The 15,174-nt window shown below is 37.8% G+C and overlaps 1 protein-coding gene across 7 annotated transcripts in view; it reads right to left on the bottom strand.

The window, feature by feature from the left end:
• pxk (PX domain containing serine/threonine kinase) overlaps positions 1–15,174 on the bottom strand; it is a 63,471-nt gene that overhangs the window by 19,025 nt on the left and 29,272 nt on the right. For 4 of the 7 annotated variants that reach the window (XM_072280469.1, XM_072280467.1, XM_072280468.1 and 1 more), the window contains 6 exons: positions 11,886–11,964; positions 6,339–6,384; positions 4,155–4,232; positions 2,869–2,955; positions 2,271–2,346; positions 25–81 (listed from right to left, as the gene is read on the bottom strand). In XM_072280469.1, the coding sequence (XP_072136570.1) occupies positions 25–81; positions 2,271–2,346; positions 2,869–2,955; positions 4,155–4,232; positions 6,339–6,384; positions 11,886–11,964 (423 nt within the window). Of the gene's footprint in view, positions 1–24; positions 82–2,270; positions 2,364–2,868; positions 2,956–4,154; positions 4,233–6,338; positions 6,385–11,885; positions 11,965–15,174 lie in introns of those variants that run through there. The other 3 variants (XM_072280472.1, XM_072280471.1, XR_011889376.1) reach the window with 2 other exon arrangements.

The following is a 15,174-nucleotide window of genomic DNA, read 5'->3' as shown; positions in this document are numbered from 1 at the left end:
ATATTAAGAGACACCATTACCTACCAGTTGATGGAGGAGTTGGTGAAGATGGTGATGTTAAAGGAGAACTAGCACCAGAGCCTGAAGGGAAGATTATAGTTAAATTAATACACATCTTTTTGTGCAGTTTACACAGAACATTGCTAAATTTTGATCAACAACAAATTAGCAAAACTTAAAAGGATCTACCAAAAGGAATTGCCAACTAGATTTTCTTTACATTTCAGATGAATACTTCCACCATGCACATCACAACCCATCCACCCCACCACCTGCCCCCTCCCCCCACCATATCCACACAGACTTGTTTAAAAGTCAATTTTGTCTGATAAGAACTAATTGTTTATTGAACTTGGTTGCATTGTCAACTCCTAAGGTTGTACGTACAAGGCTTTATTTGCTACAGGTCATACAGATAAAATACTTTAACTTGATAATTGTAACATCCATTAATAATGAAAAAGGCTGACAAATCTGTTTTATTCATTACCAATAACAAACAGAACAAAGACTTTCTTGAACAGCACTGTTACATTACTCAGATGATTTCCTTTGGATTTTTCTTATGCCATAGCTTTCATGTCGAGACAGCACTCTTACAGTATATGCAATATACAAAATATGAAACTGAAGATGAAAAGATGATTCCTGATTTCAAGCCGAAGGAGCTCAGAGAAAGTTTTTGCTTATTTGTTCAACCCCTCACCTTTCACAAAAAATACTTATAGGCCACAGAATAATAGACCTTGGGCAAGAGTAACTAAAATACGCCAAATTTCAGTTACCAGTTAAACTGGCAGGAAGGCTGATTCAATTCTCCTCCAATGTTGCTGCATCCTACAGACAGGAAGGAGAGTGAACCAGCTGACCACAGTGATATGTCTCCTTCCATGAATGCTATAAGGGTAGTGGATTTCATTTTCCTGTTTTATCAGATCCAAACTTTATTCAACTTTTTGAAGTTGAATGGATATTTCAATCAGTAGTCAGAGACACTGTAAGCATTTTGAATTATGTAAGCAAGGTTCCTTACTTGAAAGACAAAGGTGTACTAAATGAGCTTCCCTAGCTGTTCTGATCACTTCCATTGCTGTATGACTTCCATATTGGTCTAGAAGCCATTAGGACCACACTGTCAGGAATTATGGGTTATAACAGCACTATAGGGAAAGTTTCGATTGAATAAACTTTGTGAATTCCACCCACAGCACAATCTTTCTCCAAGTTTATTTATATATATTTTTTTAAACTTAGGGAGCAGATCCTTCCAAATCCTTTGCGCCATGCTGCCTTAGCAACCCCTGACAAACCCTAACCTAACCACTGGACAATTTACAATGACCAATTAACCTACCCGTTACGCCTTTGGACTACGGGAGGAAACCGGAGGACCCGGAGAAAACTCACAGATACCATGGGGAGTACATGTAGAGACTTCTTACAGAATGGCCCTGGAATTGAACTCGCAATTCCAAGCACCCCACAAGGTGTGATAGCGTTGCGCTAACCACAATGCTACTGTGACAACGGAAATGTTACATCAATGTACATACAGATTGTGGATGAGTGCACAATGAACACATATTGATAGATTAGAATTAAGAACAATCTGGTGGGCTGCTAACTCAGTTATAACTGATTCAGGAGTGCCCAAAATTGACATACACTGTTATCTTTCAAGTGGTGCTTCAGAAAAAAAGTTTCCATATAAAAAGAAGTTCAACAACTTGAATCTTATTTCATGATCCTCTGCTTTTTAATACTGTTCCATTTAGTTGAACTGTTGAATTACACCATCTGACTTAACATTGCTCATACACATCAGCATTTCACATAATTTACACAAAATGACACAGAATTCCACAATCTATTCAATACCACAGATCAACTGAAGGAAAATACAATCTCATCACTCACAGGATACTGATTTAGTTTTTGATCATTAAGAATTCTTTGTATTGAGCAGCCTTAGTGCCAAAATCCTGTCAACATGGGTTGAAAATAAGCTATTTTGAACGTGATATGTGTCTTTAATTTAAGACAACATAGTCAGTAGCCCTGCTTAGAGATTATTCACAGGGACAAGATATTCTAATTGAAGGATTTTCAGCTATGCTATTACTGCAACTAATTCCTGAACACAAACCTTTTCAAACAAGATTAATATTGACCATAATATTGTATCATTTCTTAATGCATGCATTACTAAATGACAATATAAGAGGACTACGTGTCTTCATAATCTAATTTCAACATCAAAAAATACCTACCAGAATTTGCATTGTTTGAGCTGTTGCTTTTAGTTGAGTTATCCACTTCATTCTCAGTTACAGACAGCTTTGACTTCTGCTTTCAAAAAATGACTTGTACATTTAAAAAGAATGTGAAACATACAGTACAGCTACTCAATATTTTATCCATGCAACCATTGATGCAGCAAACTCCATTGTACCGTGCAATCCTCATTAAAAATGGCCATGCAGTAAATAATAAGAAAATGAACTACAGATAGCTACAAATTAATTCAAAAAGCCAAATCACAAGAAAAATAACATAACTAAACCTCGGCTGAAGCAATTTTTTGTTACCTTGGCTTGCTACAATAGAAGATAGAATAGAACATTATTAGGGAAAAGAATCTTTAGTTTCATTGGAACAAATTAGATAATGGAACTTTTTTGTAAAAGAAACATGTACATTAATACAGTTTTCCATTGAAATCGATGCCATATTTTTGTCATTTAAAAAAAGACAGTGAAGCAAAGACTCTAAATCTCAACTTAAGGCATCTAGTTTAAAAGTTGATAATATATAAAAAAATACAAGTTCATATAAATGGCACAGCATTATTTTTTAAAATTAATTTACCTTTCTAGCCAAGATCTTCCTCTTCTTCTTCTCTTCCTCCGATCCATGGTGAGACTGTGCTCTTGCGAGTCTTTTATGCCGATGAATCTTTAGGAATGAAAGCAAACGTGAATTTTTTGTTTGAAATCCTTCTGAGCAGGAAGAATTTCTCTCGGAAGTTTTACGTGGGGCTGCTGTTGCTCTAACAGTAAAAAGCAAACATGAAATTAACACTTTCAGTGTAGGATAGGGTGATTTTAGCCTCCTTTAATCTGCTTCAATAGTGGGAGCCAAGGTGATCAACATGGTTTCTCTTAATACCTTATTTCACCTTCCACACTTTAACTTGGGCTTTTCAAAGAATAGCTTATGTACTCAAACTGGATTATACCCAATCCAAACTGAGCAAAACAAGTTAGGGTCTAAAGATGCACAGCTTTAGACACAGCTACAAGGGCCAACTCTTCATCATGTGCATATCAAATTGTGCAGTTGATCAGCCATTTCCAAAAAGACTCAACACTCAGGTATGCTGATGAAATCTACCAAGCAGAGTTTAAACTGAAGAGCAATTACACTCAAAAAGACACTTACACAATAAACAAAAAATACCTTAACTTCCTTTTCACTCCAAACACTATTTTACTACTTCCCTAAAATCAATTACAAGTTAGGATAAGATGCTAACAAGCTATTTCTCTCCAATTTATTTAGAGTTGTTGAGAGGCCAATACCAAGATTGATTCATGCCCTCAACTCAACAATATGTACTTTAAGCATTAATGTGCAGGACCAAAAACCTCTGACTGATGTTCCCCTTCCTTCTCCAAAGCTACAGATACAATTTCAAGCACATTGGTCCTTGGGTTGAGCCAAAAAGGTCTCTGTTTATTCATACACACAAAATGCTGGAGGGATTCTGCAGGCCAGGCATCATCTATGGAAAAAAATAAACAGTTGACTTTTCGGGCTGAGATCCTCCATCAGGGCTGGAAAAAAGTGAGAAGTCATAGTAAGGTGGGGGGAAGGGAGGAAATTGTACAAGGCAGTAGGTGATAGGTGAAAATTGGGGGGGGGGGGAACCAAAGTAAAGAGCTGGGAAGTTGATTGGTGCCATAACACAAACATTCCTTTTATTTCTCACCTTTCCTGTTTTCATGAAGGACAAATGACTCAAAATATTAACTCTGCTTCTCTCTTTCTCCATGTATGCCACCTGACCTTCTGAGTATTTCCACACAATTTTGTTTCAGATTTCATGCATCTGCATTATTTTGGTGTTCAAAGTAAGGATTTATTTGACTCACTGCTTTCTGTTCTTCAGTCAGTCTTTTTTCCATGCATTCTTTTGCTGCTTTTAAAGCTTCTTTCAATTTACTAGGTATCTGTCAAACACAGAAAAAGACAATAGATATATGGAATGTTTAGGCAATACACATAATTAATTTGCCGACAAGCAGGGGAGCAGAATTCAATAATGCAGCCTCTCAAACTTATGCTTTATCTGCATCTCAAATCCACTTACCAACTTTTAGTCCAAGTCTCTTTACATTCTTAGCCAACAAAAAAAACATCAAACACAAAATCCCAATTAATTTATCATCCATAATCTCCGGTAGATTTTTTGGAAAGATGAAGTATTTCCAAATAGTCCAGATCCAGTTTTAACATTAGGCACATCTGCCCAGTTGAATATAATTTTAAATATCCCAATCAGATCACTTATTGAAGAGAAAACAAGTCCACTTCCCCTTGCAATTTACACCTTTTATCCTTGGTATTATTCTCAGTGGATTGTGAAAATTACTTTGAACCTTAATATTTCTTCCTGAATAGCAAAGTATTTGATTTCTGGTTGTTTCCTATTAAATTGCAGCTAGTTCAAGTTAAGTCTTACAGAGTAAAAGAAAGAAGCATTAACAGTTTTATATTGTTATTTTGCAGAATATTTATGCATTCAGTTACACAATTGCAGATGAAAAATTGTGGTACATAGACATAAGAAGACACTTGTGTAGTGTTCCAGGCACACTAATTAGCTCTTGCACCTACATGCTGTAAATTAAGGTACTCTAAAGAACGCAAAAAGAATTTTGGATGTATTTATACTTCTTCATGTCCAGGCATTTTCTTGGCATTAAGACTATACACTGGACCATTGTTTTTTTCTGATCAGCTAAGAGTTCCAACTTGTTATGCTTTTGTTTGGATTTTCATTCAGCTTCTTCAGATTTTGTTTTCAATGAATTGCTCATGACTTTATTTTTTGAGGTAATTTTAAAAAAGCCCACATAGAGAACAGAGGTGAACAGCTGGATATTGTATGCTTGGATTTCCGGAAGGTGCTGGATATAAGACTTATTCATAAGGATGCACGGAATTGTATTAGCATTGATGAAGATTGGTTAACCAACAGAAGCAGAGAGTTGGGATAAATAACTGCTTCCTGTTGCCAATCAGTGATAAGCAGACGGTCACAATAAACATTAACAGCTTGGAAGAAGGGGCCAAGTATAGTGTATCTATGTTTACCGATGACACTAAATTGAGTAGAAAATCCAAGTGTGCAGAGGATGTGGAGAAGCTGCAGAGAGATATAGATATGTTAAATGAGCGGGCAAGAGCCTGGCAGATAGAGTACAATGTGAGAAAAATGTGAATTGCTAAAGTTGGTTTAGAGATGAAACAGGTTATCAAGGCAGCAAATGGAATTTGGCCTTCACTACTAGAAGGATTGAAGTGCAAGGAGGTTATCCTGCCAATGTGCAGGGTTCTGATAAGGCTGCATCTGGAGTACTGAGTGCAATTCTGCTCTCCTTACCAAAGGAACAATATAAGGGCTTTGGAGGCTGTGCAGAGGAGGATCACAGGGTTGATTACAGAGAAGAGGGGATGGGTCTACGAGGAGATCGAGGCACCTGGAACTATACTCACTGGAACTCTGAAGAGAGGAAATCTCATACAGTAGGAACATATAAAATTATGAAAAAGAGAAATAATTCCAGTGGTAGATGAGAATAGAAGTAACGAACATGGCTTTATGCATCAGGTGAATAGATTTAGGATAGAAATAAAGCCAACAGGTATCAGCGAGGAATTTTTTTTTACCCAAAATATAGAATACACTACCACCAGGAGCAGTTGAGATCAACAGCACAGATGTATCAAAGATCAAGCCAGGTGTCAAGATAGATACAAGGATATGTTGACAGTGTCAAATGGAATAAATAGGAGATAGCGGAATATAAAATGGCAAGATAGAACAACTCTGCAAAGTGGACTGGACTTACTGTAACTAGTCTAAAGCAAATGGAAAACAACTTGGTTTCTAAGGGTCAGCACTTGGATATGATTTATTCTAAAATGTTGTCTCTAACAATATTACATTAAATTATTGTATTCAACAATGACAAAGTTTCTTCTTTTGAACTTTGCACCATTATTTTTCTCCTCTATGCTCTGAAGCATTCACCTCTAAGGAGCAGCCTTACCTTAAACTGGGGCTTCTCAGAATTAAGAAGCACATCAATAAACAATCTAAAAAAAAAGCAGAGTCAACAAAGTCTAGGTTATTGAACTAGTAATTTATAATCTTTATTAGGATGATTTACACCATTTGTTCATTAATTTGCTATTATACAACACGTAGTATCAAAGAGTAAAGCAATAATACAACAGATTAAAAATATGAAAAGCTAGCATTGCTAAAAATAAAACAAATTTAAAGATCAGCCCTTGAGATTTTATCATAAATTTCAAAAAATCTCTAATGAGGTGAAGCTCACCAAAGTCTGTAGTTCCTTAGGAAACTAATGAAATTTGGCACATCACTATTGATCCTTACTAATTTTTATCGATACACTACAGAAACCATCCTAGCTGGATACATAACAGGTTTTTAAGAGCCATGTATCTGTTTTTTTATCTGTAGCGTGTTTTATGATGTGTGTTTAATAACGGTAGTTAGTCACATGGGTTGGAGCACAGTAGAAACAAAGAGTTTAGCTTGCTTCATGCTTCAGACCAGTCTAGTTTGAGTAGAGCTAGAGAGTGGGCTATGGGAGTATCTTTTTTGTTGATCACTTAAAATTGCTTAAATTCACCTTAATAACTTTAATATTCTTGAGTAAATTTATGAACATTGAGTTTAAGTACATTTAGTACACTCAGACATTATTATTGTATCATATCACTAGTTTTAGTTTCATTAGTTTTTATCGTTTCATAATTGTTTTTCTAGTTTCTTAATAAAGAATCAAATGTATTCTTCAACTTTGGAACTTCATTATTGGATGGATAGTGTGTCGTACAGTATTAACCCCACGCTTAGTCTCTAAAGGGTTTTAGTTTGTTCATGTAACCCCTACAAGGCTTGGTATGGCAATTGCTCTGCACACGACCACTAGAAGCTGCAGAGTTGTAGACACAGCTCAGCATGTCACATAAGCCAGCCTCCTCTCTACGGACTCTGCGTATACTTTTCACTGCCTCACTAAAGCAGCCAGCACCCACCCCAGACATTCTCTCTTCTTCCCTCGTCCATCAAGCAGAAGATACAAAAGCCTGAAAGTATGCACCACCAAGCCGAAGGACAGCTTCTGCCCAGCTATTATACGACTATTAAATTGTTCCCAAGTACAAGTACTTGACCTCACAATCTACTCCATTATGATCTTGTACCTTATTGTTTATCTGAGCTGCACTTTCTCTGTAGCTGTTGCACTTTATTCTGCATTGTTATTGTTTTCCCTTGTTCTGCTGCAATGAACTGTGTAATGATTGATCTGTATGAACAGCATGCAAGACAAGCTTTTCACTGTATCTTGGTACGTGACAATAATAAACCAATTTCAATTCTTCTACACCTACGCAGTAACATCTGCTCAGTTAGTCAGCCTGCTATGGATAAGATTAACAAGAGATGACTGATACCAATTTTATAACAATCCTTGATCTCATAACCTTTCCTAAAAAATTTTAAGAACACATGAATAAGCCAATTAACTCATTCAAGCCAATTCCTAGCTGATCTATAACAAAACTCAATATTGCCTGCAGCTATTCATTTCCCAACAGATTTGATCAACAAAAATCTGTTTTTTTTCAGAATTAAAATTAATTGACCCCTCATCACCTACTGACTATGGAATAAAGTATCTAATAATTACAACCTATTTTTATAAAGGCAACTGTCCAAACTTTACCCTAAAAAATTCTGGCTCCAACTTATAGACCATATCCCAAAGCCCTAGACTTCCTCAATGAAAATAATTCCCCTCTATTCTGTCAATTACCCCACACAGGAAAGTTCCTGTTCATATAACTTATTCCATCTACCATTCGTTATAATTCCTGAAAACCAATTCTAAAGGGGTGACCCCAAAGGCATTTTTTTTAAAATTAGGCTATTTCCATATTTTGGTACTCGTCCTTCATATTTAACAATGTAGATAACCAATCAATTTTGATCTTCTCAATTCCAGTTTTTCACCATTTACTTTCACCGTTCTTTCCTTTTGGTACTATAATGGAAAACTTGGTGCCTGCCTACATTATATCCTATAGGTCAGTTTTATCATTGAACTGGAAATAAAGAATATCTATATCTGCAATTTAATGATTCTAGCTAATGTTCATATTGCCATTGTTTTACTTAAAAATTCATTATCTAAGTAGTTAAAAACACATTAAGCAGCTACAGTTTCAATACATAACCTTATGAAAGACTTCCCAGTCACAATGTGCCAAACCGAACATCTGTCCATTATCTCATGTGTTGCTTGTGACTATGCCTGCTTCATAACCCAATTTCCTTTTAAGTAATCCATGAACTTTAAATTTCACCAACAGAATCTTATTAGGGACACTCAGGAATGTTTTCCGAAAGTCATTAATTGGACACCATGTCAGTCAGCTCTTTCAAACACATTCTGATCAGGTTCTTCCAATTATGATTCACCCTCAATATGTCTGTTCAGTCACTCAAAAGACAGCAAACTAAATATTCCTTTACAATGGCAAAGACGTAGTGAAAGAAAGCTCAATGGAAATATTACCTACTATCCTTTTATTTCTAAAGTGGATGGCTACACATTGGCCTATGGAGAAGATAATGGGAGTTTCAGTGACACACAAAATTATTCAGCATCCCAGTATTATGATTTCCTAACCTTCAAGGGCTAGGCAACATAATTCTATTAAGGATATAGCCCAGACAGTCATGCTTATTAGAACAGACCTTATAGATATCAACTGATACAAAAACATACCTTTGGTCCTCTTTATCACAGCTGATACTGAATGACAGGTAGGCTACAGAATTAGAGAGAAGTTGGTGAAGTGGAAGTGAAAGAGGAATAACAGGTTGGACACATGAGCAAGAGCCCAAATGAAGTAGCTGAGGGTAAAGAACAAATAAGATGACTAAGCTGCAAGACTCAAGCAGACCAGAGAGAACTGTCCCCCTAAAAAGAGAAGTTGACTTTAACACACCACACAAGGTCTGTTTCTTGGTGAATGACCTATGCTATACATGGGACTGGAAAGTAGAAAGAAAGTGGCACAATTTTAAAATAAACATTGCCCACTTTTTATGCCTGGTCGTGTCTCTGCATACAGCATTTGTAAGCATGATTATTACAAACTCTTCAAATTCCTCCCTTCAAATGTGTGCTCTCATTTCAAATTTCCTCACAAAAAGTATGTTAAGCTTAACTTGATTAGTTTAAGGAGCCTTTTATTGACTGATCACCCTCCAAAGAAAATTACTTCACAGAGCAAAAAGTGGAGTATAAAACAAAATCATGAGGGGACCCAGGAGAGCAGGGAATCATAATACCAGGGTGCTGCATAATTTGTGTGACATGAAACATTGTACATGCATGGCCAAGACAACAGATAATAAAGCAATAACAACCAACGAAGCTGAAAAGCTCAGAGACAGGCAGTACTTATGGAACAATAAACAGTCAACGTGTTTTTCTTTCCTCAGGGATACTGCCTTCCCTGCCGAGCTTTGAGCACTTTCTATTTTGTTTCAGTTTTTTTGATTTTCAATGAATAGGGGGTTTTAACTTGTATACGTTTTGGTCTGTTGACAGTACTTCAAGTGCTATTACAGGAGAGAGTAGATCATAGGTTGTAAGCATTTAAGTTAGGGTTTTAAGAAGTTAATATCAGTAGCAGAGTAATTGATGTGGGCAGCAGCAAAAGACGTGGCTGGTCTGAATAACATTTATCCAACCTCATTTGTACTAAGTGCCAAATACGCACTGCACTTCTTAGGCAAACCTTCAAAAACTCATCAACAAACTTCTTTCTTGTTTAGCCTGCAGATTATGGAAATTCCATTATAGTTTTGCACTCTTGGAGAATGAGACAAACCTGAAAAAAGGATATTACTCTTTCAATATGGCTTCTCTGTCCTTTTTCTTTCTACACTAGAGATTGGTAATCAAAACTACTGCTCCTCTTCATGTAAATGATGGCCATTCTAAAACTGCTTTCCACATTCAAAATGTTGCATCAGTGTGTATTTTAGACTAATTTCAGCATTACGTAGGGCTTTTGAAATGAGGATTAATCACCAACTGTACAGGAAGATCATGAGGTCAGGAACACGGTCAGCACCACCCATACTAAAAAACTAATTATACACAATTAAATACCTTGTCAGAATACAAATAGAAATACTGCATGCACACAAACTTTATACAGAACATTGTGGTGAGCCGTTATGCAGAGAATTCCCCACAATTACTGGGAATTTTGGTTGGTTTTCCCAATGGAAGAAGTAGGAGCCTGGGACTGGGTGGGGGGGCTGGAGTTTGAAAATTGCGGTCCAGGTCAATGTTCCCTCTAAGGTGGGAACATTGCGCCTGCACACATCTTTTGCTGCTAGCACACAAAGGAATTTAAACTGCATACAAAAGGTTGTCACCCTCTACCTCGTTGGCATGTTAAGTATATTTCATGACTGTACACAATCACATTTCCTTTTTGGGTTTCTGATGCGGACAATGCTGACAATGTGGAGTCTGCAATGATTTGTCTGCAGATTTAAAATCTGGTTTATTTATACTGTTTTTAGTGAAGAAATGATTCAGTGTGCACATGTTGTTGTTACTGGGAAAAAAGTTGCACAGCACAAGATTTCTGCGCACACTGGTCATTACAAATTAGAGAGGACATTGGCCCAGGTTCCAGGATTGAAATTGGGAAGCAGTTCTACAAATCGGTGAGGGATGGGGGTAGGGACTGGGGATTCTCCCATCAACTGCATTTTGAATACTTGAGCAATTTGGGCCCCACATCGAAAACTCTGATCTCAAACCTCCACTGCCTTGCAGCTATACCCACTCATGGGGAAGGCTTCGGGAGTGAACTCCGAGGGAAAAGTCCAGAGCTGGAGTCCCTAAGGCGGCCCTACATTGAGTTCAATGCTGACTGGAAACTGTGATGTTGCTGGCATCAAACTGGTAACAAATCTGTCTCTGTCGTTCCTTTGGGTTCGTCACATGTGTGGAGAGGGGGGAGCTTACTACATGGGCAACAGCTTGCCCTCCATAGACTACTGCCCAGACTTGTGTATCTAGATAGCTAGAACACAATATCCACAGTCAACTCTGACTGACAGAGACCTCAGTCAGTCAGTCACATCCTATTGTTTCATTCAACAGCTGGGCAGCAGTGTGATTCCTTGGCTCAGCAAAAAGGAAAGCCACAACAATCTCAAAGACAGAAACACCCACAAGTACCTTCACAATAAAATAACATTGCGTTTAACGCTTTGAGAATGATTTCTTACTGCATTAGTGATTCATGACATGAGGCTGGCAGAAAAGAGATTACAGTTACATAACTGAGAAACCACAAATTCAGAACCGATCAACCATAAACATTCTAAACATTGCACCAACAATAAATCATTCTCCCAACAGCACACATTTTACTGTAAGATCGAAGATTAAGAATAAATGTGACATTTACATGCAAATTTCCTAAACTATGAAGACTATATCAAATGGGTTTCCACTTACGGTGTCTCTAGCAGCTGGGTAATCGTTGGCATATTTGTTTTCCAAGCTTCTGCCGAAAGGATAGACCGCAACACAGACACTGTGAAGAAAATTCAGATAGCTTCTTGGAAATTTTTTTTTAAATTTAGAGACATAGCTTCATAACAGGTCCTTCCAGCCTAACAAGCTTACTCCGCCCGGTTACAGGCATGTGACCAGTTTAACCTACCGCCCGGTTACGGGCATGTGACCAGTTAACCTACCGCCCGGTTACGGGCATGTGACCAGTTAACCTACCGCCCGGTTACAGGCGTGTGACCAGTTAACCTACCGCCCGGTTACAGGCGTGTGACCAGTTAACCTACCGCCCGGTTACAGGCGTGTGACCAGTTAACCTACCGCCCAGTTACAGGCCTGTGACAAATTAACCTACCACCCAGTTACAGGCGTGTGACCAGTTAACCTACCGCCCAGTTACAGGCCTGTGACAAATTAACCTACTATCCAGTTACAGGTGTGTGACCAGTTAATCTACCACCCAGTTACAGGCGTGACCAATTAACCTACCGCCCGGTTACAGGCGTGTGACCAATTAACCTACCAACCCGTTACGTCTTAACGTGGATGGAAACCCACGCAGTCACCGGGAGAACGTACAAACCCTGTGGCAGAAATTGAACCCAGGTTGCTGAAACTGTAAAGCCATGCACTAACCACTACGTTACCATGCCGCTTCTAATCAACTTATACTTGCACATTTTTGATTTTTTTTTAATTAAAAACCAATATTTTAATAAATTTTAACAAAATACATGCTAAAGTATTATCAGGCAAGCCTTAAACCGATTAAGAGCAATACTTGAAAGACACGAATAGCTGCCCAAACTCGCATGAGCAGCTTATATGAATTTTCATTTGACAAATATATGCAAATCTAGACATCCTGTCACTGATTCATCCATCTTCATAGCAAATAGGAGTGAACCTCGTTATTTAAGTCTTAAGATTTGCATCTAATAATATATTCATACATGATCATTTATTTCTAATTCAGTGACAATGCTCAATTCCATTCCGTGAATATATATCCACTGTTGACTATTCAGCTATTCCATGCACCAGTCTCCAACTTTTACACTCATCCAAACTTCTACTGCCTGTGTTCTGTGCACCATCACATATTCAGGTAAAGGAATCCCTCGATTGTAAACATAGCTGCTTACATCTGTCTTGAAGGTTTTCCTCTTTTTTTGCAATCTCTCAAACCTGCTCATCACCTTCCTCCAATACAGGCTTCTTGAACATTAGCAGGTTTTACTGATACGCTGCCAAGACTATGCAATCTTTCCTGAAACTTCTCCACATTTCTTTACAACTTTAAGCCATTATTTAAAATATGATTTATGTCACCTGCTTTAGTTTTGCCTTATGTGGCTTGAGAGTCCCTTGGCATGATTGCCACATTAATGCCATACTAAAAACACAAATTGTCAATTCAGCAACATTCCAATAATATAGTCCTGATGAGTTCAACACATTATGAATATTCTGACCTATTTGAAATTAAACAAATTCTTCAAGTAGATAAAATACCATATTATATAGACATGGTCATTAAATACAATAATTTATGGCCTATATGAATTAATTGAGCTCAACTTGGGTAATACAAAACTCATACAGAGGACCTGTTTTCTCCAAACTGCAAACAACTTGTGGTGCTCCTGCTCTACATGCAATGATTCACCTGTTTAAACAATATATATGTGCATCAGAAGACAGTCACACTCCGTATATAGCTTGCAGATATCCACAAGGAGAAATGAGAAGAATGGCCCAGGAAGATGCTATTACTACAATGGACCTTACTCCACAGAATAGATCAGTGCGTCTAGTAAAATAGCAGTATCGGAAAACAAATGGAAAGGAGGATAATACTTACTTAAATACCTATAAGCTCCTAAAAACAGTTAACATTCTGATGAAATCATTCACTTTGCCAGTAAAATTTGTAGCTACAAACTCAAAATTCATAATGCTGTCCTGCCTGGACGAGTTCAAAAATCAATACAAAGTTCAGGAAACCTACCTCAACAAATTCCGTTTCAAGCATAATAAATCTGCTTCATTATGATATAGTGGCAGAAAACAAAGCTCATTTAATTCTCTAAACTTATTAAAAGTTTACCTCAACATTTGTAATGAGAAAGCATGGCTGGCAATCCCTAACAAAAAGAGCATAGGAACAAAAAACTTGTGGCTGAAAAGAATAATTCAAAAATGCATCAACTAAAGTTTGAAGCTACACAACAGCTGTGTGGAATGCTCTGCAAAATTTCTAGGCCCTAGAATTATGCATGGTGGTTCAAACACATTAAAAATTTTCATAATATTCCAAAACTTAAGACACTGAATGCACTATGTTCGCTAATACTGATGTGCCATGGTAACATAGCAGTTAGCGCAACACTACTACAACTAAGGGTATTCCAGAGTTTGGAGTTCACTCTCTGTAAGGAGTTTGTACGTTCTCCTCATGAATCACGCGGTTTCCTCTGGGTGCTTTGGTTTCTTCCCGCAGTCCAAAGATGTACCAGTTAGTAGGTTAATTGGGCATTGCAAATTGTCCTGTGATTAGATGAGTTGCTGGACAGTGCAGCTTGTTGGGCCAGAAGAGCCTGTTCCATGCTAAATTTCTAAATAAGTAAGTAAAATAACATAAGAGCATTATTGTAGCTTCCAAGTATTACTTTCGATATTGAAAGGGCTTGTACTGTGCTAAACTGTCCTAGGTTCTACTACTGTGCATTATAAATAGCCTAATTCACAACACATCTGTCCAATATCAAGTCCTACAGGGATGTTGGGAAAAAATGAAAGGATGTTTTATTGAATTGCTCCAGCATATGGTGGTGAAGATGCTCCCAAAATGTTGCTGGGTAGTAAATTCCAGGATTTAAACACAACAGCCATCACACATCAAGGTTGCTGGTGAACACAGCAGGCCAGGCAGCATCTGTAGGAAGAGGTGCAGTCGACGTTTCAGGCCGAGACCCTTCGTCAGGACTAACTGAAGGAAGAGTGAGTAAGGGATTTGAAAGTTGGAGGGGGAGGGGGAGATCCAAAATGATAGGAGAAGACAGGAGGGGGAGGGATAGAGCCAAGAGCTGGACAGGTGATGGGCAAAAGGGGATACGAGAGGATCATGGGACAGGAGGTCCGGGAAGAAAGACGGGGGTGGGGGGGAACCCAGAGGATGGGTAAGAAGTATATTCAGAGGGACAGAGGGAGAAAAAGGAGAGTGAGAGAA

The sequence above is a fragment of the Mobula birostris genome, chromosome 16, assembly GCF_030028105.1.
Source record: "Mobula birostris isolate sMobBir1 chromosome 16, sMobBir1.hap1, whole genome shotgun sequence".
Lineage (NCBI taxonomy): Eukaryota > Metazoa > Chordata > Chondrichthyes > Myliobatiformes > Myliobatidae > Mobula > Mobula birostris.
This window is presented reverse-complemented; position numbering and strand designations above follow the sequence as displayed.